Source organism: Zonotrichia leucophrys, chromosome 5, assembly GCF_028769735.1.
Source record: "Zonotrichia leucophrys gambelii isolate GWCS_2022_RI chromosome 5, RI_Zleu_2.0, whole genome shotgun sequence".
Classification (NCBI taxonomy): Eukaryota; Metazoa; Chordata; class Aves; order Passeriformes; family Passerellidae; genus Zonotrichia; species Zonotrichia leucophrys.
The window spans coordinates 49,786,891-49,814,500 of NC_088175.1; the positions used below are offsets into that span (position 1 = coordinate 49,786,891).

General features: G+C 40.8%; 1 protein-coding gene across 4 annotated transcripts in view; it reads left to right on the plus strand.

Moving 5' to 3' along the window:
* SHANK2 (SH3 and multiple ankyrin repeat domains 2) overlaps window positions 1–27,610 on the plus strand; it is a 280,376-nt gene that overhangs the window by 159,069 nt on the left and 93,697 nt on the right. For all 4 annotated transcript variants that reach the window (XM_064715490.1, XM_064715491.1, XM_064715492.1 and 1 more), the window contains 2 exons: window positions 4,244–4,326; window positions 5,964–6,088. In XM_064715490.1, coding sequence (XP_064571560.1) covers window positions 4,244–4,326; window positions 5,964–6,088 — 208 coding nt within the window. The remainder of the gene's footprint in view (window positions 1–4,243; window positions 4,327–5,963; window positions 6,089–27,610) is intronic.

A 27,610-nucleotide genomic window follows, 5' to 3' on the forward strand; every position in this document is an offset into this window, starting at 1 on the left:
AAGTGAACCTGGAGAGAGCAAGATCCACTTCTCACTCAAGGGGAGAGCAAGTCCTTACTGAAGGGCTTGTGGGCTGCTGAAGCTAAAAAGGTTGGGTTATGTTTCCAGGGAATCAGGGAAATAATTCCTTTTTACATTCATTTTTTTCCTCTCCTTAGAGGGAGACTGACAATATACCAAATAGCCACTTTTGTTTCCCGATAATGGTGATAATTTTCAATGGATTGTCTTCTACTTGCTGTTTTTCAGATTGAAATCAGCAATGAAACACTTGATACAAACTTGCCTAAACACATCCTGTAGTCCTGATAGCCTCCACCTCTGTAATTTAGTATTTTAGCTTGTGGAATAAGTCATGCCTTAAGATAGGGTGTAGTTATCCCTGATGAGAACAGGAAGCCAGGTTTTGTGGGCCTGCCTCCAGCAGGAACCTGCACTCCAACCTTTATTTTCTTCATACAGGTCTTTATGAAAGACTTGACATTTCTCCTTCCTTCCTCAGATATTATCCTAATGGGCTGTTAGCAAAGCAGAAATTCCTGCTGTTGAGAAAAGCCCACACAAATGATGGTTGTTATGTGAAACAGTGCTGAGTTCAAAACTCACATATCTGTCTGACCACGGACAAATCCTTCTATTTCCCTTTCTCCATTGGTCAGTCTGTAAAATTATGGAAATTTGTACACCTCTGCACAGTTCTTGAGCCTTAGGTTGTTAAGGAAACTACATGAGCTGGTGAATAAGCATGTTTTCTAATGTCTACTGCTTGAGTAAAGCAGAGATTTACATTGACTGTTATTTTGACCTGAAGTTTTATGATTGTGCTCCACACAGAAATGTCCTGCACTTGGTAGGATGCCTTTTGCATTTAACTTTGCCTGCAATGAATCTTGGCCTCACACAGCCCAAAGTCAAAGCAGCGTTTGCCCTATTTAAATAATGAGCTATTGATTTTAGAATTACTCATTTTATTACCATCATATGGAACTGGTCATATTCTGAGGACTCATCTCTGAAATGGAAGCCATTGAATTTTGTTTGGGATGGGACAGAAATGGACTTCAGGGATTTTACTTATTGAAATTTGGCATATCACAGATAACAGGGACTGCCTGGCCTCACACAGAACTGTGCATTTTACTGAAAGAGCCTGGGAAGAAATTCCTCTTCTTGCTTGAGCTCAGGCCTCTGAGCAGCTCCTAATGTAATGCCACCTTCATTTGTCACTGGTTGCTGTACCCTGTGTTCTGCTGCTGAGTATTTACAACACCTCCAGGATCAAAGAGACGCTGCCAAGAAGGCTCATGGGGAGAAATTTTGACCTAGTTTTACATTTGGCACCACTTTTCCTGCCAGGAGCAGGTGGACTGTGAGCAGACCTTCAGTGGAGAGTCCACCCTGGCTGGCGCAGAGAGCCCTGGCCTGGCAAAGCCAGCAAAAAGCAGCACTGCAAAGAGTCAGGGGTTAAACCCTGCCCCTCTTCTTGGGAATGCAAATTTCCTGGGAGAAAGGGTGTGCAGGTTGTAAATTCAGTTCATTTTTTTGTGTGCTTGTTTGTCTTCCCCCTTTTTCCTGCTGCTGGTTCTTTGCTCTGCAGCACTGAGGTGTGTGGGGAGAATCAATTTGCTTTCTGTGGTTCTTGAATAAGTTTAAGCTACTCAAGCCATAGAGTTTTTGCAGGTTCCCTACTTCTAGGGAGTGTAAATGAGAAGAAATTCTACACATCTGATTTTTTTCAAGCCTATCCTTTTACTTTCCAGGCTGTGATGCTGTTCTCTTTATGACTGCAACTCTATATTAGAAAGTTGTATTTGTCAAATAATAGAGATCAGTTTGTGTGTTTTCTCACCAAAAACCATGTTGTGCTTCTCCCTCCCTTCCCTCTCACCTCCCCCTTGCATGTAATTTTGTAAAATGTTGGCAGTTTTGCATCCCCACTTTGAGTGCATGAACTGAAGTATAAAACTGGGTAGTTTATGGAATGGATGCGCTGTACATGAGAAGAAAATCAGGTGGTTTCTGTACCTTAAAGGTATCTGTACATTAGGATGAAGTGAGCCTGACTTGACAATGCCCATCCATTTCATTAGCTGGCTCTGGAAGGACCCTGGATGCCTTTTTTTTTTTTTTTTTTTTGGGATGTAGGCCAGCAGAATTGATCCTGAGTTTGCTGAGCTGATAAACTTCTGAATTCTGTATGGAAATGAACTGACGCAAGGGTGGGATTTAGGGAGGGGACACGAGGGGGTTCTTTGAATCAAACTCTTGCTATAATTAGCATCTCAGAAGTTGCCTTCTAAGCTCTATTAAGCTATTGATTAATTACAAGGAAACTTGAAGGGAATGGGTTTTATTAATTTGACCAAGTATTAAAAAAGTAACACTGTTGACTCTTCAGTGGATAAGTACAGGGACCCACCTTGAGAATGTGATGGTGAAATGAGGGAAATCAGCCAATGCACTGGCAGGAGCAGCCAGTTTCTAGAACATCAGGATGTTGATGGAGAGCTTCAGTGGGCTCTGAGAGCTGCATATTCCATCCCGTCCTGATATCCCTGGGCAGGGTGTTGGGCTTTCTCAAGAAGCAGAAGTTTTTTAACTGTAAGAACAGGACATGTCCGAAAGACACAGTAAATTACAATAAGATGAGAATACAAAAGCTGTGGGTGCTGATGGAAACCATCTCTTGCCCACAAAGTCACCGCTGTGGCAGCTTGAGTTCATGTGTAGTGTTAAACACTCTGCAGTTTGGAAGGCAACCTTACATCATTGCTTCAGCAGCCATGGGAAGTTTCATCCTGCAGAGTTGGAAAGGCACCAAAAGGATGGTCTGTGATGCATGAAAAATCGGGAGTTTGGAGGCTGTCCATTGGTGTCCTGATATCATCATCCCTCTCTTTTGTTCAGAGCTTTAAATAAAAAGGTCACAACAATTTCTCTTTATTTAGTTTCCTCCTCCCCCTGGGGATTATTAATGGCCCTGAGGCAGATCCATTCTCTCCTTGCATTTACTGCTCTGGGGACTGGATTCTGTACCAGACCAGTGGGAACAGAAGTTGGCTAGTAAAAAAATTAAGGAAAGCAAACTTGCTCTTACTCCTTTCTATCTGAACTAGTTCTGTAGGTATTTTAAAGCAGCATAGTTTGCAGTGCTGACAATTCATGAAGTTAACCCCTGCAACTCATGCTGTACAATTCTACCTAAAAAAGCATTGAATTTTTTTCCTTTTTTTTTCTTTTTTGCTTTGAGCTTATTTTTAGTAACTACATGTTTAATGAAAGATATTGAACACCTTAAGGCTTTTACGGATCCTTCCCTGTATCTGAAAGGTCCCATTTTAATGTGCGTTTTATGCATTTTCTTCATCTGCCTTCTACTTTTATCTTAGCCAATGACAGTGAGATTCCTAAGGCTACTTTCTCTTTAAGGGAATACTGCTTACATAAATAGCCCTTTATACCATCTCCTTGTTTTATAATATTAATTGTTTATCAGGAGACAGGAAATATTCCTTAGAAAATGTGTTTTCCTGCTTGTGCATGCCTTGTTACTATTTCAATTATGCAGATTCTTGATGCTGTGGAAATTTGTGCTTGATGACGCCAAGGCAGCTGCACGTTGTTAGCATTGTAGGCTGTCAGATGATCATGTGGGATTCTTGCAGCATGCAACATTCAATAGGATTGAAAAAGGGCTTTTGATGCAAGGCATAGCTTTCAGAATATATTTGTGCCTTTTAGTTAGCTAATAGAAAATCATAATTTATTATCTTTAAATTTAAAATGCTGCCTCATTTTTCTTCTGGTTGGTTTCATTTTGGCTTCACTAGAAGATGCATCTGGTACATCCACGATTGAGGAGTTTATTAATGATACTGTCGTTCAGTTCACTTACTTTTTTTCCTTTTAGAGTCCTAGCTAGCCCACAGATTACATGATCACATGTTCATCCAGTCATTCATATAGAACACAAACCACCATGCATGATTTCTTCTTCTTTCTTTTTCCTCTCTGCCTTTTTTATTCATTTTAAGTTGCTTTGTCATGTTCTCTTTTACCATCCAGCTTAGTCTTTGTCTTCCCCTCGCTGCTATTTGTTCTATATTTTCCCATGCTTGGTTACTGCAATATTATTTGATTAACGGGCTGTGATGATGATGAACCTGCACACTGGAGGAGCAGCTACTACAGTGGTGATGAAGGGATGTAATAATGGTCGCTATCCTCGGAATTCTCTCTACAGTGACTGCATAATAGAAGAAAAGGCAGTGGTCCTGCAGAAAAAAGACAATGAAGGATTTGGATTTGTGCTCAGAGGGGCAAAAGGTATGTGCTTCTGTGTGTGTGTGAGTGTGTGTGTGTGATGTGCAGTGGCATGAAGAAATTTATACATCTCAGAATATAAGCAGGAATTATTCTTGGTGCACTTGGTTGCTAGACAACAGGATTCTCTGTATGCTATACTACTCCGATGGATTTCGGTGCCTTCTCTCTGAAGCAGTTTGCATTTTTACATGGGAGAAGCACTGCATAATCGTTTTGGGGGGAGAAAGTTTTGCCTGTATTTTTCTCATGCTGGTGGATGTAGTATTTTGCCATTAATCTGTTCTGCTGTGCAGTTTACTTAACTGTGGGGAAACCTGCTTTCCTCGTAAAAACTGCTGCTTTATTTCAAACACCAGCCTGATTGAATAGGGCTGTGAATAGCAATAGACAAGAGAGGCATGTTTTGTTTAAAATAGGTGTGGATCTTCTGCAAGGTGACATTGGTGCAGTTTTAGTATGAAAACATGATCTTTTTTTATATCTTGAGAAGCTGCACGTATGTTGCATGGCCTGTAGTGTGCTCATTTTTAAAGCTGTTCATATGTTAAGCTGCACGGCACTTCTCTGTAGGCTAAAATCCATCACAGTGGCATTTTTGCCAGTTTAAAAAGGCATTCTATTTAATGCTTTGCTTTTTAACTTGCAGTGCAGTTTGCTCCCTTTGTATTTTAAAAAAGAATATATGTATGTGATGGTATGTCCCATCTCTTGCTCCCCCTCATTTCACATGGGTTCTCCCTTGCCTTGCTTGAGCATGAAAATTATTCCATGTCTTCATTCTTGGGACATGGCTTTTGCTTTCCCTGTTCCCCACCCCTAAACTTAGACCGGTGCCACTGTGGATTTGCAGGGCTGGGAGAGCTTTGCCAGTTTTTTAGCCAAATGAAATGTCTGGAGTTGAAGCAGGGAAGCCCAAGGCACTGCCTTATCTCTGAGTGTTGGTGTGGGTTATCAGTGCTTTGAGCAGGGCTCACTCCCTCTGGCTGAGCCAGTGGTTTCCCCCAGATTTTCTCTGTAGCAGCGGGGGCAGCTCAGGTGAAAGACCCAAGGACTTTTCTGCCTGTGTGTGTACGTGACACAGAGGGGCAGGCAGGGCTGTCACAGGGTCAGCTGTGCCTCCTCTCCTAAAAAGTGGTCTCTTCTTTGTTATGCACATCTAAATTTAGGAGGGGAAAAAAAAAAAAATCTGGTTGACTTTTTTTTTCATGCTTTGCCACCCATCCCATCCCCCTAGTTTGGCCAGATGCTCTCTCCTGGCTCCAGCACATAATTCATTTTGAGGTGGATGTTGCCAGCGTTACAGCATTCTGCCAGGCACACAAAGGGGTTACTTGAGCCAATACTGAATATCCTGGAATATCAGAACCCAGCTATTGCCTGGTGCAACTTGATTTGGTTTGTGCAAAGGAAAGGAGCAGGTATTTCCCCCTCTGGAAGGAAGACCTGTGGATTGCTATTCCAGGGGGTTGCACTCTGTCCCCAGCATCCTGATCTCCCGTGAGGCACATCCCTCTCACTTCCAGCACCCACCATTTTTTAACACTAAATTGGAATGGCCAATGATAAGGCCTGTAGTCAAGTGGTATTTGCAAGCACTCCATAACTTTCTTTTTTTAATGTGGTATTTATTTTTAAAGCTGACACACCAATTGAAGAATTCACCCCAACTCCAGCCTTTCCTGCTTTGCAGTACTTGGAATCTGTGGATGAAGGGGGAGTAGCATGGCAAGCTGGCCTGAGAACTGGAGACTTTTTGATCGAGGTAGGAGATCCTGAAATTTGATTCTCAGTGCTCTGTTGGGGAAAGAGTGATGTTCCTGGTGGAGAATTGACTCTGGAAAAAGTGTGGGATGCCTCTGAGCAGCAAGTTCTGTGGGCTAACACCAGTGATGTGCTTCACTTGATCCATTTAAAACTTCATGCAGCGTTCAGGAAAGCAGTGACAGAGAACAATGGTCAGGCTGACTGGGAATTTTCTGGTTGCTCTTTTTGTCCTTTGGGAATACACTCTCAGAGATATCTGGGAGGTTCTACTCTTCTTCCAGTTATTGAAATTTAGATGAATTTCAGTATTTACTGTGGGCTATCAGTTGTGGTTTCTTCTAAATATTTTTGGGGAGTAACCAAAATTAATGACTTTTTATGCAACTATTTCTGCTCTCAGAAATATCCATGGTCCAGTGGCCTTTAGTAACCATGAAGAATAAAGCAAATTACTTTGGCTTGAAATTGAATTTTTCCAACGCTACACGGAAATACAAAAAAAATTGCAATGAATGTTATTGCAGTATAAATTACTTTATAAAAAGGGTATATTTAAATTGCTCATTCGTGCCAAAAATATCTTCATGTTTTATATTTTGGAGGATTTTTTTTGTTGGCGTTTTAGGTTTTGTTTAAAAAGTTGGTTCACCTTTTGAGTGTTGCTGACCAGTTTACAGCAAAATCATGATTTGGGATTTTTCTTCCTCTTCCCCCCACAACCTCTTCATGACCAACAAAGGGATGCTGTGCTTCTGTGAAATTGGGTACTGAAAATAGATCTTTTGGGATGGATTGGTCAAACCCTGTCTGCGAGATCTATTGATTTTACATTATTTGATGTCTTGTTCTTCAGGCCCATGTATGGTTTGGTAAAATACTTCTGGTGTTACAATGTTTATTTCTGCAGAGCTGGCTTTTGCATGCAGGAGAGGGTACAACACGCAGCTTTTTTTGGAGCGTGCCTTGAACTCCCATGGTGATTGAATTTAAATAGTTGCACCACTTCCTCACGCTGTAGCCGTGAAAGAACAGGCTTTGCAGGCTTCTAAAGTAAATAGATATGCATTTTTATCTCTGTCTTCAAGCACATTTCCCTTGCTGTTTGTTTACTTAAGGAGAAGCGTTCAGCGTTAGAGACCAGCTTACAAATGGAACTGCTGCGATCCCTGGGCAGGGATCTTGCCAAAGCTTTCCCTGTCCCTCTTAGGTGGGGTTTGAAACAAGGATGTGTTTTTAGAGGTGGGTTTCTTGTTGGGCTTTTAATCGAAGGGAATCATGAAGAGTCTGTACTGGCAGATTGCACAGATAGAATTGATGGTGAACAATGTGCAATTTAATTCGTTATGGAATGACAAATATGCTCATGGATTTTTTAAAGATCTCTGAAGGGGTGGAAGAAGGCTGGGTAGCTGATTCTGCACAAAGCTTTACTGTTTTTCTGGCAAGTGAGAGAAGAATTATAATTAATTGTCTAGACAATTTACTCCTAGCTTTAGCTTAGAAGAGCAGCTAAACATGCACATACAGTGCTGAATCAGGAGGACGTTAATCCATACTCCAGCATATTTGTAATTAATTCTGAAAGAAGCCATTATTACATGCAAATCAAATCCATTTCTGTGTAATTTATGTTCATCGGGGTTATTCCGTTCTGAATTTTGCAACTTAATTAAGAGGATGTGATAATCCTGAGAAATGACAACTTGGCTGTTGCAGGACACTTTTCTGTTGGAGAAAGGCAGGATTTTTTTTCTGCTTTATGGCCAACATGCAGTGTACAGCACTGGCTGGATGGAGAAAGCCATCTTTAGAGGTATTTACAGTGATGCAAAAGACTGTTGAAATAGAAGTCCACCTGCACTTCCAGGAATGCCAAGCTACTTTGTCTTTTGTGTTGAACTAAAAGATTTAAATTTACACGCCAGCAAGTGGTTGTATGCCCTGGTGTAGTCAGCCTGCCTTGCTGCTAAATGATTTCTCCCATGACTCTGAAGTTTATGCTGCTGTGTGTAAGTGCCACCTCCACCATTTGTAAGTAATATCAGGCATTTATCATAAATGTCACATGAATAATAAAAGAGTTAATGTGCAACCAGGATCCTAATTAGTGCTATTTTTAACACTCGTGGCAGGCTCTGGGTGTTGCGGAGGGGAGAGCTCAGTTTGGCAGGGGGCAAAATGAGAGGCAGAGCAGATGCTTCATTCTTGCTTCAGGAGGTTTGGTGGTTCAGGGTCATGGAGGTGAGGGGAACCTCACTATGGAAAGACAGGTTTGACAGGGAGATAGATCCTTTCTTTGCAGAGCACGAGGGCAGGAGGACAGGCCATCATTTCTTTGTGTGCAGTTATGGTCTGGAATCTTCTGGAGGAGGGAAAACTTCAGTATCAGCTATGAGGCTCTATTATAATTCATGTTTGGGGTTGATGTATGTGGAGCAGAACAAATAAAAGATTGATACAAAAAAGCAAGAAAAGGTTCTGCTTTGCTCCAGCAGATAAATGGAGTAGGGATTACCTGGAACAGCTGGCATTGTATCATATGACTGAGTTTTTATCAAATGTGCAGCTCCTGATTTGTCCAACCTGTACAACTAATTTTAACATGAGACTTCAGAGATGAACATTACACTTGCCCTTGGAAACAGTGCTCACAGAGTCTCCATGGAAATTTCTGACAGTGTGTGGTTTGTCTCCTCCTTGCTTCAAACCCAGCCGTGGTTTTTGTGATAAAAATTGTAAAGTGTGTAGTGGCTTTCCTGGATAGAGCACAGGGCAAATGTACTGGAAAAGTGCAGGAGTAGTTTTAGAGCTGAAGGAGTGAGGTAGAGGCAGCTGTCAATAGATCGGAATTTTCATAAGAAATTTAAGAGATGCCAATACAATGTGATTTTTTTTCCCTTAGCTTTGATGAACAGTTAGAAAACAGGGATGGTGATGATTTGGTTGTTATAGCTGGCATTTTACAGCTTGCTCTATGTGTTATTTTTCACTATTTTTGTTGATGTTTTCTTGAATCTTGATATCAGCCTGATTAAAAAGATAGATAAAAGTAAAGCAACATATTAGGCCAAGTGCTAAATACTGCAGTCTCCATTAGAAAGGGGTTTAAAAATTACAACCATCACTAATTCCTTTGTAGGTCATTAATAACTCATCAGTGACTGGATTTCTAGACTATAACTGTTCAAGTTTGGAAAAACTCAGTGAATTCTGCCTTGAGACATGACTTAAGGTGGGGTTGTGTTGTAGATTTGCTTTGGTGACATAAGTCTAACCATTTTTGTGTAAAGAAACCCATTAGACAGGAAGGCCTGTTTTACCTCAGAATAGAGTTTAGTGGAGGGTTTTAGTGTGGTAGGATATAGAATGTCTTTTAAAATTAACCCCCAGTGGATTACTAACTCTTTGTTCTTGTTGTCCCCATGAGTGTGCAGCTGTTCTGCAGGTGTTGCCTGATGTGGCTCGTGGGGATTTTCCCTGTCACACAAACAATAATGTTACACTATCAATACTCAGAAAGCCAAGTTAATTCTGCAATATTTTACCAGAACAATGCATTTGTTCTCTAAATGAGGCATTGCAGTTTGCATTATTGTGCCATAAAATCTCTTATTTTTCTAGAGAAATTGAAATGTTATTGTCTTTGGAATAGCATAGCTGCTTATTTACATTCCAGTTAATATGTAAACTAGATAAACCTGGTGAATTATTCATTTAAAAAATAAAAACAAAAGGGCAAAATTCAAACTTTAATTTGAGGCTGAAAAGCAGAGATGGTATATGAAGAAATGTCATCGTTTTGCTGCAGAACTGGTACCTGTGCTAAAACATGCAAAATATCTGTAGTATAACTGCCTGCATTTCTTCGTCCTCAAAAGCTTATACAATTTACTAGTGCAAACTTTTCTTTAACTGGTTTTGGGTAGACAAAAATTTATTACAGCATTTTATCATTGTATTAAAGATATCTGTCCTCTGACTGCATGTAAGAAGCAGCAATAGACATTTAAAAAATCTGAAATATTAAAAAAAAAAAAAACCTTCATACACAAATGAAGCCTTTTTAGGAATAGGTTACTGAGTTTATTCCAGTAAGCACTTTATGCAAACTTGAAAACAGCTGTAGGAAGCAAACTTTGGACTTTATTATTGTAGCTTAAACTCTAGTAATTATTAATATTTTTAGCAATGTTATGCCTTGCATTGGTATTTAGTGGTGGGGTGAATTAGTGGTTTTACAAAGCCAGCTATTACTGATTCCAATCCTTTTAACAAGAGAGAAACCTTCCCATCCTTTGATAATCTTCATTAATTACCCTCTGGGTGTGTTTTCTCTTATTTCTAGTGTGAACTCTGCTTGCTTCTACCACCAGACAGAAATCTATTTTTTTTTTTTCCTCATGGGCAGGCTCGTGAGAACCATAATACTTTTTTCTCTCTTGGAAATAAGTGGAGGCTTTGCTAATGGCTCTGTAAGAACCAGGATTCCCACGTTGCAGCTGAAAGTTTGCTCCTCTCCTCCCAGCACTATGGACACCAGCTCCATGCAGTGCTTAATAAGAGCGCTGTGTGTAGGAGGAAGAAAGCAAAGCCAGCGTTCTCAGTACATTTCTGGGGGCTGGATTTTAGCTCTCACTCCTAGGCCTTTCTGGGGGACCAGCAGAGGCAGGTCCACATAGGTTCAGTGTCCTGCTGGAGGATTTTTTTGATGCCAGCTTGGCTGCTGCTCCTGCCCAGCCAGGGAGCGTCCTGTTTGGCAGGAGAACAGCCAGGCTGGGAGCTGCTCTGTTCCTAGACAGCACCTACTCTGGGCTTGGATCAACTCTACAAACCTCTTTTTAATGATGAGGGGCTTGCCAAAGCTGCAGCAGCACTGCAGTGTTGGAGCTCCTGGAGAGGGAGTTCCTGGCCAGGGCAGGGGCCTGGAACTGGATGGGCTTTGGTTCCTTCCAACAAAAACCATTCTGGGATTCTTTAGGTACGTGCATAGCACCAGGCTGGGCACCACTGTTTTTGAATCTGTGTATTTAAATGGCACACAGTTTTATTTAACCAACCATTAGAGGAAAAATCTGATTTCTGTTAACCAGTTACTCATCATCCTCTTGGTGACTTCTGTAAATTATGTCTCGTAAGCACCAGGAAGCCCCTGACACTGCCTAAAATGCAAGCTCTCAGACTCAAAAAAAACTTTCTTCCTGTTTTGCTTTTGGAATTCTCCTAGCTACAGAAGTCCTGGAGGATTGGGACAATGGGCTCTTGGAAAAAGAGCAGCTGTGGTACAAGTGCGGAACAGCCTGGTGTATGTGTGCAGCGTCTGACTGGGGGAATTAATTTTTTCACTTAATGGAGAAGTGTTTTACTTTCTCTCCACTTAAATTCGGTAACTGAGGGTTTGGGTTTGCTTGTTTTTTTTCTTAATTTGTTTTTAGTGGATGGTGGCACCGTCATGACATTGTCGTGCCCTCAGAGTGCTTTGGATGTGCACAAACCCACTGTACATAGCTGTTTCTGATTGTTATTTTCTGTTTTTCCCATGTATCCTCTAACCCATAGGAAGTGATCAGTGTGCTCATTAAAAAGAGGAACAAATCTTGGTTAGTTTTTAAAATACATTATTAAGACTGTTTTCTTTTTGATCTAGATGGAAATGGGCAGACAAAAATAATTTGGTTCTTAAAGGATCTCGGTTATTCACACACAAGCAAGTAATATGCTTAAAAATAAGAACAGAGAGCAGATAAAAATGAAAGCCCTTTGCTTTCCAGACTGTGAGCAGAACTGAGAAGCATTTTCCTTTAGCCTTGACTCTCCATGAGGTGTATACTGGGCTTCTCGTTCCCCAAAATTCAACAAATAGCTCTTTGAAACTCAGAACTCATTTTTATGCTTCTTAGAGAGGAGGATTTGCTAGGAATTGTGATGATAACAGCAGCAACGCGCCGAACTAACTCTGTGTCCATTCAGTTCTCCATTTTCAGTTTTAAGGCATTTTGGCCTGGATGCTGCAGTGTTTTAGCAGAATTTCCTAACATTCCTATCCTGAGGGATTCTGCCAAAGCTCGTGGGACTGCATGTGGAGTGTGGAGATATCCACAGGGAGCTTTCTGACTCCTAGTGAATAAGAAAACCACTGTTTCCCCAAATTCCTACTACAAAATCCTCTAAAAATAGCAAATTTGTATAAAGTTAAGCTGCTTAGTATAAACAGCCAGTTCTTGGCAACCTAGAAGCCATCCAGTGGCATCCAGCCACCTTGGCCATCCTGTGATTCACATAAAACTCAGCTCTGGATGGTCTTCACTTGTGCAGAAATCTGTCCAGCCTCTCTTCAAATAGCACAGGAATAATGCATCTCTTCCATTTCCAGCTCTCAGGTGTTGGGGTTAAGTATTAAAACTAACACCAAATAAATAAATGCCATTTTTGTGGTGTGGTTGGGCAATTACCACAAGACATTCTATTAAAATTAATTTCCCTGAAGGCCGTTAGCTTTTTTTAGTCTCTGGATACTATGGAAACCTGGTTGCTGGATTGGAGCTATATGAAAAACACTACTTGTGCCTGGTATTTAAGGGGAGAAAATACCATTTCTTTTAATTGCAGGATGATGCTACAAACCTGCAAAACTGCAGGTGAGGGAAAGCAGATGAATTGCTTCAAATGGTGGAGAATGAAGTGGCAAACTCCTATTGCTTAGGACAGAACTAATCTAAAAATCTGGAATTTTTCCTTCTTTATTTTCTTTGTTTTTCCTTTTTCTGGGGGAGGTGCATGCATCTTACAAGCAGGAGAAATACTATCACGTGTGTGTGTCATGGTTTCTTCCTTTGTTTATGGACAGCTATCTTTTTCCTGTTCTGAGGCTGCAAATCAATTTGGCTGACACTGAAATGCTCAGTTCACCTGCTGGTTGTGTTTCATGAGCCACAAGTCTGTGCAGAGGTTAAAAGGAAGAGTAGGAACATCTGATCATCATAGGCTTCATAAGCAGTAACCTTCCCTATCCCAAAAATTCAAGTTTTCTGAAAAAATAGCTTCACTCATGGACCCCTACTAGGAAAATATATCTTTGCTATTATCTCCAAATCAGAAAAAGCAAATGAGAACTCTGTAGGTGGACATGTACTGTATTTATGTAAGGGTTTTTGGTTGGATTTCCTCAGTGTCATCCCCTTTTAACCTTTACTGTGGAATGAAGTTCCTAAACTGTTCTTGAGATTTCAGAGAGGTTAAATAAATCCCCAGTGTTGGTACACACAGCAGGCTCCCCACGGCTTCTGTGTGGGTGCTAAGAACTGCAGAAACACTTGATTTGAAGACATTCTGAACTTTTGGGTCTGATCTAGCAGAAGCTCTGCATTCCTTTGATTAAAATTCCTTTTATATCCAATCTCTAGCATGTGTCCTCTACAGAAGACTGGGTTCAGATTTAATCCATTAATTGCTTTTTAAAAAAGGCAGGAGAAGGCTTCCTTCCCCATTGCTGTTCTCCTGCTAAGATGGCTAATGGTAAATACATGGGGATATTCAGTGTTGGAGTTATCCCCATAAAGGGTGGCCATCCCACTCAGAGCTGCTGTGCTCCTCTGAAATTACTGTGCCGCTCTGCAGGACACAAGTAAGGGAGAAGGTGGCTTTCCAAGGAATCCCTGCCTAGTTTTTTTTTCTCTTCCTTCAAAGCATTTCCCATGCCTTGTGACTGTATGGCTCAGCAAATTCATCTAATAAGCAAATTGAAATGTACTTTAAAATCAATCAGATTAGAAAGAACATTTTACATCCTGTTGTGCCACCGATAGGAATCTTCAGAGACTCTTGTATACGACAATGAAGAATAATAATCATTTATCATTACCTCATTTTCCCCTCATATATTCTGGCAGCTGTTTGGGGAGGTGGATTTCTTGTTCTCATCTTGTAGTAGAAAGTTTTCACTTGTTTGAAAAACATGATTTTTCTATGGTCAAAATACGCTCTCCTGTGTTATCTTCATGGCCAAGTGGTGACGCCTGTGTTTTAGGTTCTGGATGTGGCTGCACTTGAAGCTCTCTGAGAGCTTTGCTGATCAGAGCCCTCGAAATTGTCCTAGCAAATGCATGGATGTTTCTCAAGAATGAGTGTGTAGGATGATAGGATAAGAGTACATAGCCAAGTGTTCCTTTATTTGTTGCTGAAGAGAAAATTTGAAAGCATAGAAGTTCATAAAAAGTAATGGAAGGGTTTATTCACAGCCTTTTACAAAGAGGGTTGGTTCTGGACAAATATCATACAGAAATCTACAGAGCAGATACAAAAGTCTTGTGTTGATTATGTTGTATTTTATTTGAAAAAAATACAAGCAGCAAAATCCAAGAATCCTTTTTTATTTCACCACATCAATCTCCCTGGTATTTTTGCTGCAATTCCTTCTTCCAGAACTGTTCTCAAAACAACTGCTATTGTTTTTAATGGACTCGACCCGTGACTTTTCAGCACCAGATAGATTTGTGAGAAGCCATGGTCATTGCTGACAGGCTTGTGAGTTGTTAACTGCATCTGGTGTATTTATTTACACTGGGGATGATTATGGCTCACTTCAACTCCTAAATTAAAGAGGAAATTGTTTTTAAATGACCAGCAAAACATCCATTGTAATAATTTTGTGGAAGTTTCTTGGGTTTTTTGTACCAAAATACAGCTTATTGACTGTGCCTATTTTGGAGCTGGCTTGTACAAAACCAGATAGATTGGGAATGAAATTGAAGATGGGTTTTGTCTGGGAGTAGCTCTTTTGTTCCCATAATTCCCTGTGCAATTTTAGAATAGTTTGGAGATATTTAATAAAAATCATGTGCACACCAAAAAAGTGGTGGTTCTTCCGAGCTGGAAATGATGGAGGCAGCTGTTATCCAAGACTCAAAGACTAGGAATATTCATCTCCAACTCTCCTTTTCCTGCAATTTTTTTTCCTGTTTCTTTGTATCCCAAGCAAACCTCTGCAGAAGTGCTGTTCAGAACTTTGGTCCTTTTGCTCCTTTCTCATGGTATGGCCCCAAACCTGGGTGCCTGAACTCATTCCTATTTGGTCTCCCCAGGGGATTGATCAAGGTGGTTTTCTCTGGATGGTTCTTGCTCCATGTGTAAAGGTGTGAAAGCTTCAGGCCTGGGACTTGGTGTTTCTCTTTGGCAGCTCTGACAATAAAGAAACTTGCTTGTGCCTTGAATCATAGCAAATAATGCCAAATTGGGCAGCTGCTGCCATATGAAGGCTATGACTGCCACTGCCCCTTCCCCCAAGGGACAGGACAAGAGAGAATAGGCCTCAAGCTGGACCAGGGCAGGTTTAGATTGGATATGAGGCAAAATATCTCCCCAGAAAGAAGGGCCTGGAACAGGGCAGTGGTGGAGCCACCATTGCTGGAGGGATTTAAAAGCTGTGTGGAGGTGGCACTTGGGACATGGGTCAGTGGTGGCCTTGGCAGTGCTGTGTTAGTGGTTGGACTCAGTGATCTTTGAGGGTTTTCCCAACCTAAATAAATCTCTGGCTCTATTCTTGCAAAGAAGTTGGGATAACTTGCAGGGGTTTAGGATTCTGTGAGGCAGTTCCAGCTTTCTGCAGTTGCCTTATCCAAGTGCTCATGTTTCAGCTGCCTCACTGGAACTGGAAAAGCTGGATTCAGAACATTCCCATGGTGGGTGAATCTTCCTTCCAGCTGTGGCTGGATCCTCTCTGAACTACTCAAATGCTCCTAAAGCAGCTACACTAAATCTTGTCATTCAGGCACTGACTTTTTCTTGTCCTTTTCCAAGGCAGATTGAAATGAAGGTTTGATTCACTTTGGGTAGATTAGGATCTTTTAATGTTAATATTAACTGTTGCTAGAATAGGAAGATTGTTTGGGTAGGTTTTTCCATTTCTGAAGGGATTATGTAATGGGTAAATTCCTGTCTTTAACCTTAGAAAACAAGGGAGGGTTTTGAACATAAAAATGGAACTGGTACGATATTTGACACTGTTGTAAAAGTCACCAAGAATAGGTTTTCCACTCAGGAATATTGCCACCTTCCTGACATTACAGAGGAATTTTTAATGAGTGAAATTCCTCCTCCATTTGCATACTCTAACCCATATCTAATTGCTGGATTACTATTGAAGCTTCAGCTTGACTCTCTGAATATTAAAAAACATTTGATATATTAAGCAGTTTTATATTTTCTGTTTTGCTGCTTTTAACGTACAAATGAATTTCATTAATCCAATTTACATATTTCTAAAGACCTTTTGATGTAGTAAGATGTAAAAGTTGTTTATTTTTAATTTTTATTTTTTTTAGTGACAATCTTATATGCAAAACTGCTGCTGCCAGGCAATTATCCACCCAGATAGTTTTAACACAGTTACTCATAATCAGCACAGATCAGTGACATGACAGCAGTTATTGGGAGATGTATGACCTGTTCTAAGCTTTAACTTTCAAATTGGCATGAACGTGCAAATTCACATTTAGAAAACTTTTTCTTACTTATTTGTCTTCATGGGAGAATATCAGGGGTTTGTTGTTTTTTGCTTTTGGTCTTTTTTTGGCTTTGTTTTTTTCCCTTCTAATATCTCAATTTTATCATATTCTATAGACAAGGAACATTTTTCTTCCCGCTTTGGATTTTGGTTTCCAGTCCATGGGGATCTGAGTAAAGAAATGCTGTCTTCAATAAAATATGCCATGTTTGCACAGCAATTTCTTTATTGTTCTGCAGTAGTGTCTTTGGGAGAAGTGTCTCTTTTGAATTATTATTTTAATTAGTTTTGATTCACGTTGGTTCCTGTTCTCCCTTGCACACAGAAATCTCTCAGCACAAAGTTTACTCTGAAAACTGCCCTGTTACAGTGACAGACATTAAAAACTCACTTGGTCTGTAGTTGTGGGAAGATTCCTGCCCATCTGGTCCTTCATGTACTAAATATAAAATGAGATCTTTGGTCTGCGGACTTGAGAATTTGCTTAATGGTGAGTTTGGAGTGATGTGTGCAAGCTTAGGCTCAATAACCCATTCCCAAAGGATGCTCCTGCTCCCTGCAAGCCCTGTCTGCTTCTAGCACAAGAAGGGGTTGATTTTATTTGATGCTTTCAGTATAGAAAATCTGTATTTACAAGATTTTGTAAGATCCAGTCTTGCTGCCCTCTGCTCATCTTTTGATAAGTTCAGCTTTGAGTGTTTCATTCTCATTTGGAGTAAGAACCTCCAAGTAGTGGATGAGCTGCTATCAAACAGGCAGAGAGACCAAAAATAGATGAAATGTAATCCCAGCATGCTTCTCTTCATTTGTCAATCTTCTTGCTAATGAGGAAAAATAAATCAGGAAGGAAAACTCTTACAAATGTAATCTCAAAAGTTGAAAGAGGTGGGGAGAAAACAAGAAAATGGGGAAAAAAGTGATTACAAATTGTGTTTTTTTCTATCAGCCTACTGAGACATTTTGATCCAATGATTTAACAGACTGAGATGTTTTGTGATGCAGAATAAAGATTTAAGATATCAGTCTGAGGATCAACTTTGTATTTGCAAGTTAACAACACCTTTGCTGAATGGCTCTCTTGGGATTTTAGGATATATTAGGAGTGGTTGAAGGAAGAAGCTTAGACTTAGACTTGGAATTAGAGAACCTCATTTAAAATGTGATGTTTACTAAACTTCCTGTGCCAGGTAGAAAATGTGTGGCAACTTATTTCCAGAAGGAATAAAGACTCAGAGCTAAGCAAATCAAAATAGTGATTTTCTTTTTCCTTCAGGAATTTTGTAGAAATTATTTGTGTGAAGGACTTCAGGTCACAGCTGGGCACAAAACAAGGGCCTGGTTGTCCCAGGATAGAGACACAAATGCTCAGAGGACACTGTGGGCAAGAATATAAGTTGGGCTGGATAAATCCAGTCCATGTGTTTCCACATAAATACCAGTAGGAGGGCAATGGCAGTACATGTTTTGAAAAATTGAACGTTTGAAAATTGTCAGATTTATGGCTTTGTATCAAGGCACTGAATCACTCAGAGATTATCAACAGTAAAAAATGGGAGTTAGGCTGGTAACATATTGTTTATATGTGGGGAAAAAGCATAAATCCAGCATTTTCCAACATCCGGGAAGCCTGGCCAATCTTTTAAAAATTATTTTGGTTACTTAAATACCTCACTTTTGGAGGAATTCTTAAAAAGGTGAACCCATTGATTGTATTTGTAACATTCTCAGTGCTCCATGCCTTGTCATCCTGATGTTAGTGCCAGATGTCTCCTCGGATTCCTCTGTCAGGGACTGCAGATAACCCCATGGTTCAAGCAGAGATGTCCAAATACTGCATCTCACTTCGATCCCAAAATAAACTTCAGAACCCAGCAACACTGAGAGAGCTGTAACAGAACAATGCCAGTCCAACTCCCTGAAGGGCTGTCACGTTTTCCAGGCATTCCTGGGGCTGTGTGGTCTGGAGAGATCCCTTTTCTCTGAGATCCCTCGTGGCAGTGGGAGCCTGAGCTGGCTGGAGCTGCCTCAGCCACCATATGTATCCATCTCTTCAGGCTGTTCATGTTTTGTGGCAGCTTTGGCAGCCTGCTGGGATTTTTCTGAGTAATGCAAGTGGTGAGGAATGATAATAATAATACTGTTAACCCTTTGATTTCTCAGCCAGCCAGGAGGGTGATTTTGGGGAGCAGAGCCTCCCCTACCCCCCTTTTCCCTGTGCCCCTCTGAAAATGCACCAAGGAATACGTGTTAGGAAGCCTAAATAGAGACAGGGATATGAATAAGCTTTCTAAGGAGGTGAGAATATAAAAAAGGAAAATGATATGATTCTCCCTCTGACAATTTTTTTCCAGCAGTTAGAAAAATACAGAGAGTGATTCGTTGTTTTCCCCTGTTCCCCTTCACTCCCAAGGTCAGATAAGAATGGCAACCGTGGTGGTTAATGCTGACAACCTTTCTCCATCCTTGTCTGGCTCCTACAAGGGAGAGATTTGCAGTGGCAATATAATACAGCACTGTGAGCTTTTTTTTCCTTGGCTGAGGCAAAAACCTTCCCAACTTCTGCAGGGAGTGATTTCCAGAGGACCCTAATCCTGCCCCAGGAGCTGGGGGCTGGGAACAGCTGGGTTATGGTAACATTATTAAAATATTGACAGCACATCACTGCTGTGGGGAGAGGACTGACTGTATTTGGATAAAGGTGGGGCAGAGGAAGGATGAATAAACACTTCTAATGCAGGGAAATGAACAAAAAAGGAGAAGCACATGGGATTGAATTTCCAGGGAAATGGACAGAAGACCACAGATGCTGAGTATGAGAATCTTCATCAGATTGCTGGTCTAGTGGAAGGTGTCCCTGGTCTAGTGAAAGTGTCTCCCTCATGGCAGGGGAGTTGAAACTAAATGACCTTTAAGATCCCTTCCATCCCAAACCATTCCATGATTCTTTGAGATCTCTACATAGGCGCAGACAATTTTGCCCAATATCCTTTGGCTGGAAGGTGCAGGTTTTTTTCTGGGAAATGCAGATTTTAGGCTGACTGTGCTCGGTGTGCAGGGAATGGAAGGTCCCTGCTGTTGCTGTGCTGCCCTGGGCTGTTGAGGATCAGCCCCCCCCAGCCCTTCCCATCCTCGGGCTGCTTAATGAGCTTCCCTGGGCTTCCTGCCTGGCAGCAAACAATGCCACTTCACCAGCTCTCCACTCACCACTAATTGAAGCAGCACAATTATCCAATCCTTGGCCTCGTTCCACCTCTGAAATAAAACAGCTGTGTTATAATGTTACCATCAAATTCTTTCTCTGTTATATGACCTAATAAATTAACGGTTGGGAATCGCGCATTTGTGGCTCGGTTTGTCACTAAAATATCCTAATTCCATCAATGGCTTTTTGGATAAATTGCACTAGGTTTGCTTGGTCTGAAAAGAAATTTGGCTGCTCCAAGCCATCCATTCTAGGAGGATTGAATTGGTGGTCTCTGTGATGTGGAAAAGTAGCAAAAAAAAAAAGAATATAATGAAATATTTCTTCAAAGAATTGGCTTCACAGAGAAGTGCTGCCTCATCAGTTTAGTCAGAGACACAGGTCAGCTCCTGAGAGCTCTCAAAATTGTCCTGGGTTGGTGTCCAAGGAGCTGTCTGGATACACTTTATGTGGATTGATGGCTCTGCAGAAAGCCTGACCCAGCATGTGGCAGGATAAACCTTGCTACAACAAGCTCAAGGATGAAAAATTTAACAATTCCAGAGCAATACCTGATTTGCAAAATTAAAGCAATCTTCTGAATTGAGCTAAACAGGATTTCTCTTTGGTTCTCCAAGTATTTTTTTTTGCTCTGAGACTGGAAATTTAGCATCCTTCTACATAGCCTGCCTTAGACACCTTTTAAAACAAAAGATATGCAATTTTTTTTTCCTTCCTTATTTTTTGTCTATTAGGAGTGCAGCCACCAAAAAGACAGTGCTGTTAAATGGCTTCTAAACAGTGTCACTAAAAATTAGGAAGCCTTAGTTTAAAACTGGAAATATGAACAAGGGAGCGAAGACTTGAACCCTGCAGAGTTAAAAGTCTGATGTATGGCTCACCAAAATAGATTTCAGGGAAGAAGTAGCCAAAGGCATAAAAATCTGATGATAGATCTTTTTCTTTCAAATGTGCCAGAAACAGGGAGGTCTGCCAGAGGTCAGCAGACCTGAAGGATGATGGACCTTTAAAAGGCAGCAGTGTTGAAAGGGAATGTTATTGATGGAAACCTCAGAGACTTCTTAGTCATAGTCCATCTATGGAGGAGTTTGGGATATGGCTGCTTCCTCAGGACACTTATGGAAACAACCTGAGGACTGAGTTAGAAATATTCCCACAGCTGGGGAGCTGGTGCTGGTGTCAGAAAGATTAGAATTGCTAAAAAATGATTTAAAAAACCACCAGCCTTTAGGAGCCAAAATTTAGCATTATATGGTTCAGAGGCATGGCAGTGTTCAGTCGAAGGTTGGACTTGATGCTCTTGGAGGTCCTTCCCAACTTTAATGATTCCAGAATGGGAAATTCATGTTTTTGGAAGAAATTGATGGTTGTATGAGTAACTGCCTTGGCAGTCTCAGCTTTCGTTTGGACATTGGGAAAGATGTGCTTGAAAACCAGCTTATTGTGTAGGAAGAGAAAAAGGACCTCTTGGGATAAGAAATAAAGGGTAGAGATAAATGGACTTATTTCAAAATACAGGCAAAAGCAGCGCAGTTTTTGAGGGCTATGCTCTGTGAGTTGTCCTGTTAAATTGGTACAACAGTGATCAGATATAAGATCTTGGGCATAATTCAAAACCAGTAAAGCATTTGGAGCTTAACTAGAAGAGCAGGAGATGCCAGTGTTGAGCATGTCAAAGGAAGTGCACCTGGGGAGGAATCCCCCTGGGCACCAGGATGTGCTGGGGCTGACCAGCTGGAAAGCAGCTTTGCAGAGGACTCAGGGATCCTGGTATTTCTGCTTTCTGTTTGTTAAATGTATTTCTGCCTCTATTTCATGGTTCGCTTAAAATACATGCATGCAAAGTGCCAAAGATGTCAGAAATTTTAGTGAGGATAAGGTGCTAAGGGACAGGAAGGGTGGCAGTAAATTAAATTCTTCATGTTTCACATCAGGTAGCTCTGGCACAGGGTATAGATGCATATGCATAACAGGGAAATGTATTTCATATATCCTAATACTGAGCAAGAACAAAATGCAGCTACTAATTTGTGAAATATGCCTTTTATTTATTGAGCAAGTGTATGAAATATTTCCCTCGTCCTGTATAATGACAATCTCCATATTTTCTTGTGCAACTAGAAAAATACTGTGAGCAAAATTCAACGGAAATGATCACTGCAGTTTCAGAAGGTTTAATTGGGTATTAAATATGGATCACAAATGTATCAGTGAGGACAGAAACCTTCCTAAGTCATTCTCTCGAAAATCTCTGCACCTTCAAGAGCAAGGAGAGAGCTGTGAGCAGTCAGCAAGTACAAGATCCCCCCTGACAGAGTATCACCAATCTGTGCCCGTGGTGCTGTTTTACAGCTCCAGTTGACTTGTAGCACAGCAACTGTCTCCAAGCAACTGGGAGGAATACCGGGATGTGCAGCCAGGATACGAAACCCGGCGGGGACAGGGGTGCTCAGGCAGCCCTGCATCCCTTCCCACCCAGCCTCGGCCCCTGCCCCCCGCTGGAAAAGGCTCCAGCTGCCTTGGAGGTGGCCCTTGCCAGCAGGAAGCAGCAATCCCTGCGGGTGGGAGATGGGATTGGGCCGCCACTGCCCACGTCAGTCATTCTGCCAAAATTACTCTTCACGCATTCATCGACTCCGCTCCCCTGTCTGTGCCAGTGGGGCTTGGCAAAATGGTGTTTTTGCAGCCAATGACTCCAAACAAGCTCTCAAAACCAAAACAAAGTAGCTGTAGATTGAATCTAATTCCCTGCAATCAATGTACGACAAAGAAGGAAAATTTATATGTTTAATATCATTTCTCCCCAGCTGCTTTATCAAATTGCAAAACTAGCAATATATGTAGGAAACATCTTCTTTTAAAAGGTAATAATGTATATTTGCAGTCCTTGTCCTTCTGAGAAAGCTCATCATTTTGTTATTTGCTAATGGAACATTTTGTATTATGTTCCATTTAGGACCCATTCCAATGGTTTAAAAGCTGCAGGAATGTAGCAATCCACTCTCCCCAGTTTAATTCCAGCAGAATATTTGGAATTCTTTGTGGAAAGGAATTGTAATCTATGAAATTCTTACTACAGAACCTAGTAACCTAAGAGGATTTTTTTTTTCTTTTTATGGTATAATTTGGGTAGTCATTTGTTTGACTGTTGATTTGGGGTATTATAATTTTGAAGAAGTGGTTTGAGATTAAAACCTTGAGTCTTTTCTTAGAGGGCATAAAGAGCTATAAAGAAAGGAGAGGAGAGGAAAGGAAAGGGAACAAATATGAGCTTGCTTTTTGGTTGTTAGTTTGCCACTGTTTCTTTTCCCTAGGCCTAAATTGTCAGGGTTGTGGATGATGCTGGGACATGCACTGTAAGGTTTGCCTTTTTTTTCCTCATTTATTCCCTTTTTTGCTTCCTAAATTCTAAAAAGTCTTCAGTGAATGAGTGGTGTTAGTGACCACACATTAATAGCAGATGACTCTACTCCCATTTTACAGACACTTTCTATACTGTCACTCATCAGAGCTGTTTAAACAGGAGGTACTGCTTTAGTGATCTGAATAACTCAACCCAACAAAGTCACTGAAACATGTTTATATCACAGATTTAATTACCTTCTCCAGCTGGAATTTTCTAAAAGGAAGTAAAAGCTTCTGGGTAGGAGAATGTGGCAGATCATGCTGCAGAAACATCAATGTGCTGACAGCCCTTCATGAGTACTAGCTCCTGTGATTAGCCTCTTGCATACCATAATTCATATTATTATTCAGTACGAATGTATTATTATTATTATTATTGTTATTCTCCTTTTTTATTATTCTGTTCATTTTTTATTGCAATGTAAATGGCACACAGTCAGCATTTGGTGCATACCCAATACATTGGAACTATCCATGTTTTCAAGATGATCCCATCACATTTGAGGGGAAATGGCCTCAAACTATGCCAGGAGAAGTTTAGGTTGGATATTTGGAAAATTTTCTTCACTAAAGGATGGTCCAGCCCTGGTCCAGGCTGCCCAGGGCAGTGGTGGAGTCCCCATGCCTGGAGGGATTTAAAAGCTGTGTGGATGTAGCACCTGGGGACATGGGTTAGTGGTGGCCTTGTAGTGCTGGGGAATGGTTGGACTTGGTGATCTTTTTCCAACCTGGATGGTCCTATAATTCTATGAATATATATATATATATATATATATATATATATACACACATATATATATTTTTTTTTTTCTTTACGCTTGACAAAGAGATTTGAACTGCATCCCACCCATTCCATGATTAGATCTTCATCCTGAGAATATGAGATAGAGATATATATATATTCTCTTTCTGTGAATACAGATGAATCTTTCTCCTTTTCTTCCTCTGGAATATTTTCTGTGTCCCGCAGGAAAAAAGGCACTTCATTCTCTCTAGCTCAGGTAGCAGCAGGAGAGGGAAAGCTGCTGGCTCCTGGGGTGCCCCAAGGCTTGCTGTGAGGGATGGGGGGAGCTGTGGGGCCCCTCCAGGGCTGGCACTGCAGGGAGCAGTGAGGAAACTCAAAGGTGCTCCTCTCCTGCCCTGGTGCTTCCTGCAGGGAGAGCTGGAGAAGGTGCTGCCAAGCTGGAGCCCCCTGCTCCACCCGCACACTGGGAATGAAGCTGTCCCCCAATGGATGAGTGTCCCTCAGCACCAGGCCTGGGGGGAGCTGGGCTTGCTCAGCCTGAGGAGGGGACAGCTCCAGGGAGCCCCTGCTGTGCCCTTCCAGTGCTTCACTGGAGCTGATGGAAAGGTGGGGACAGATTGCTTAGTGGGGGATGAGGGGGGATGGTTTTAAACTGAAAGAGGTTCAGTTCAGAGTAGATGTGACGGAGAAGGTTTTTGCTGGGAGGGTGGGGAGGCCCTGGAATGGATTTGCCAGAGGAGCTGGGGCTGCTCCATCCCTGGAAGTGTCCAAGGGCAGGTTGGATGGGGCTTGGAGCGCCCTGGGATAGTGGAAGGTGTCCCTGCCCATGGCAGGGGTGGAACTGGATGACCATTAAATCATCCTGTGATTCTATGATTTCATTTTGGACTCTCAGCTTTCACCACCAGTTTCATAGCAAACAGTGATTTTTTCCACACACACCACTTGTTTTAGTGGTACATGATGTAGTCAAATTCTGATTATTTTACTGTTCTGTTGACTGAGTTTCTATTTATTCACATAAATTTCTCAGCTTTTCAGAGACAAACTCTTGATTTCCAGGTACTTTCTGAATGTCCCCTCCTTTAATTAGTCATCTATGAAATTAAATTTCACTATTCAAAAACACCCTCAAAAATTAATATCTTGAAAGGTAGGATTATCTGTATACCATCCATAATTATTTTCATGTGTTTTTTCACAAAACAGATCTAGGTTAATGTCAGGTTCAGCTTCCTGCTATAATTTAAATTTTCCTGGTGTGTTTTTTAAAGACTGCAACTGATAGACATCTTTTATTGAAAGAGCACCAATTTTGCAATTGAGTGAAATTGTGAAATGCAGAGCAAACTGTTATCACCGGGGTCACATTGGCTGTGAAGATACTATTTCTCACTGAAGACATTTAAAAAGTAATATTTTTTAGAAAATACTACTATAGTAAAAAAATGTGTATAAAATTATTAAATCTAATTAATAAGTGATATCCTATCTCATAAAAGATAACTGCAAGACACCACTCGAGTTCAGTGGTTGGCAGGGATACTTTATCAGAAGTTTAAATATCTGCTAAAATCATATTTTATCAGGATTTTTAATGTTAAACAGCATTTGTTTTACAGTTTTAATGCAATTCACTGGTGGCACAGTGTGCACAGTGTTTGCCTCAGTTTTTTTCTCCCTCGTAGATATTAGTGACTAGAAATAATCTAGAAACACTTGTACTGTGGCATTTGCTTTGACTACTCCATCTTTTTCCCACTTTTCAACACTCAGCTTTTTCTGTTTCAACATCAGAAATGCAGAAGGCAAAGTTGTCCCATTAATTCAATTAAGCTCCTTGCTGCTTGAACTTTATTGGCTTTATGTGACTCATTTTGGAGTTTACGTGCATGTGTATGCTTTGTCTGCTTATATCTTTTTAAAAGAAATAAAATTAGATGTATCTTGAACTCATAAGGCTTTTCTATTATAGTTTTCCATGTAAAAGGAACTGAAGAAGACAAAAAATGATTAATTTAACTGCATAATTAGCTGGGCAAAGGGGCCAATATTATTATTTCAGAGCTCTGAGGTTTGTGTGTTGGCTGCTCTTGGTCTGTGACAATAATAGGGCAGATATTTCATTTGTATATGAGGTCATCAGCACAACTTTGGAGTGGAATAACCATTTTTAGATGAGCCATACAATGACAGGCAGTGTAGTAACAACTTTATTTACCCTGTTTTACCTCGTACAGCTTTTCCTGGATGAAATAGAAGTTTCTCACCAGAACTTACATTTTTTTATCTGCACACTGGAGAAGGCAAAGACCACAAAAGTTCACGGTGTATTTTGAAAGTTTTGCTTTAGCAAAGTACATTTGGATGATTTTACTCTCTCAGTGAACAGCAGTTGGAGTGGGAACTGCTGACAACAAGGTGACAGGAGACCCACAGCCACTGAAGAATTGAGAAGAGGCTTTTGGGCTAGCAAATGTGGGATCTTAGACCAAAATGTGGTTGTAGCCTGAAGTGAAAGACAAATGTCTCCAAGGCGTATGGGAAGTGTTGATAGCCAAGCCCCACTGAAAAAATCAATTTTAAGTCCTTTGTAAGCTCTTACATACGTGACCTATCCATAAGTCACTTGCAAGATCTAAATTAGCCTGCACTTAATGAACAAGTGGGATTTATCGCTGGTTTTCTGTGTGCAGCCTGTTATTTAGTATCTAGTGCCTTAATTTTTAGAAAGTTTGCCTCCCACACTTGTAACACCTCTGGGAAGGCTGCACCTTTTGCTTTGTGTTTCAGCTTGGCTCTGGGGGAATGTGACAGGAACAAGGCTGTTTGTCTTCTTCTCCCTTCCACCTCCCCAGAGCACTGCCAGCTGCTGTGGGGAGGGGGCCCAGGACCTTCCAGGGATCTTTTCCATCATTCCCTCCCAAACGCAGGGCTTGGTCACATTGGCTGCTCAGGCTGTATTTTTGACATGCTTATTCCATCATTTGAATGGAATAAATAGCACAAAAATTTGTAAGGGACTATTATGCTATGTAAATCTTGTGTTTATATTGGCCGTGCTTGGGATTATATGGGATGTGCTTTTTCCATGCTGATAAGCATTTCTTTTTTTGTTTTCTTCCTTAAATCTGAATGCAGACCAGGAGCTGATGTATACAGCCTTAATTCAACATCCATCATATCATAGCAGTAGGAAGCAAACTCAGATAAATATTATTTGAATGAGCTTTACCTTTCTTTTGGTAATCTGATCAAATATCCAGAGGTTTAATTACATTCTCCCAATCACTAACACTAATAATTATTTTAGTTTTATCATATTATTGGCCACTATCAAATGAAGTCCCTATGATTATTGCATTATATATAGTTATTAGGGAGCTGGAGAAAGTAGTTGAGTTCAACAGAAGCCTGATTTGATGGTATTTTTCCTCATAAATATCAAATTATTTTTTTATTAGATTTAACATGCATAAGGAAAAAAAAAGCACAGTTCTAAAAAGAAATAGATTTTGGGAGGATCAGATGAAGCAGTCAGAAGTGTCAAACAATGAACTTCTGCTTCTTATGTAAAAGGATACTTGTTGAGAATGGTGTAAGGTATTACTTTTAACCTGATCAGTACATAGAGCTGCCAAGGACCATAGTTATTTCAAATTCTATATGA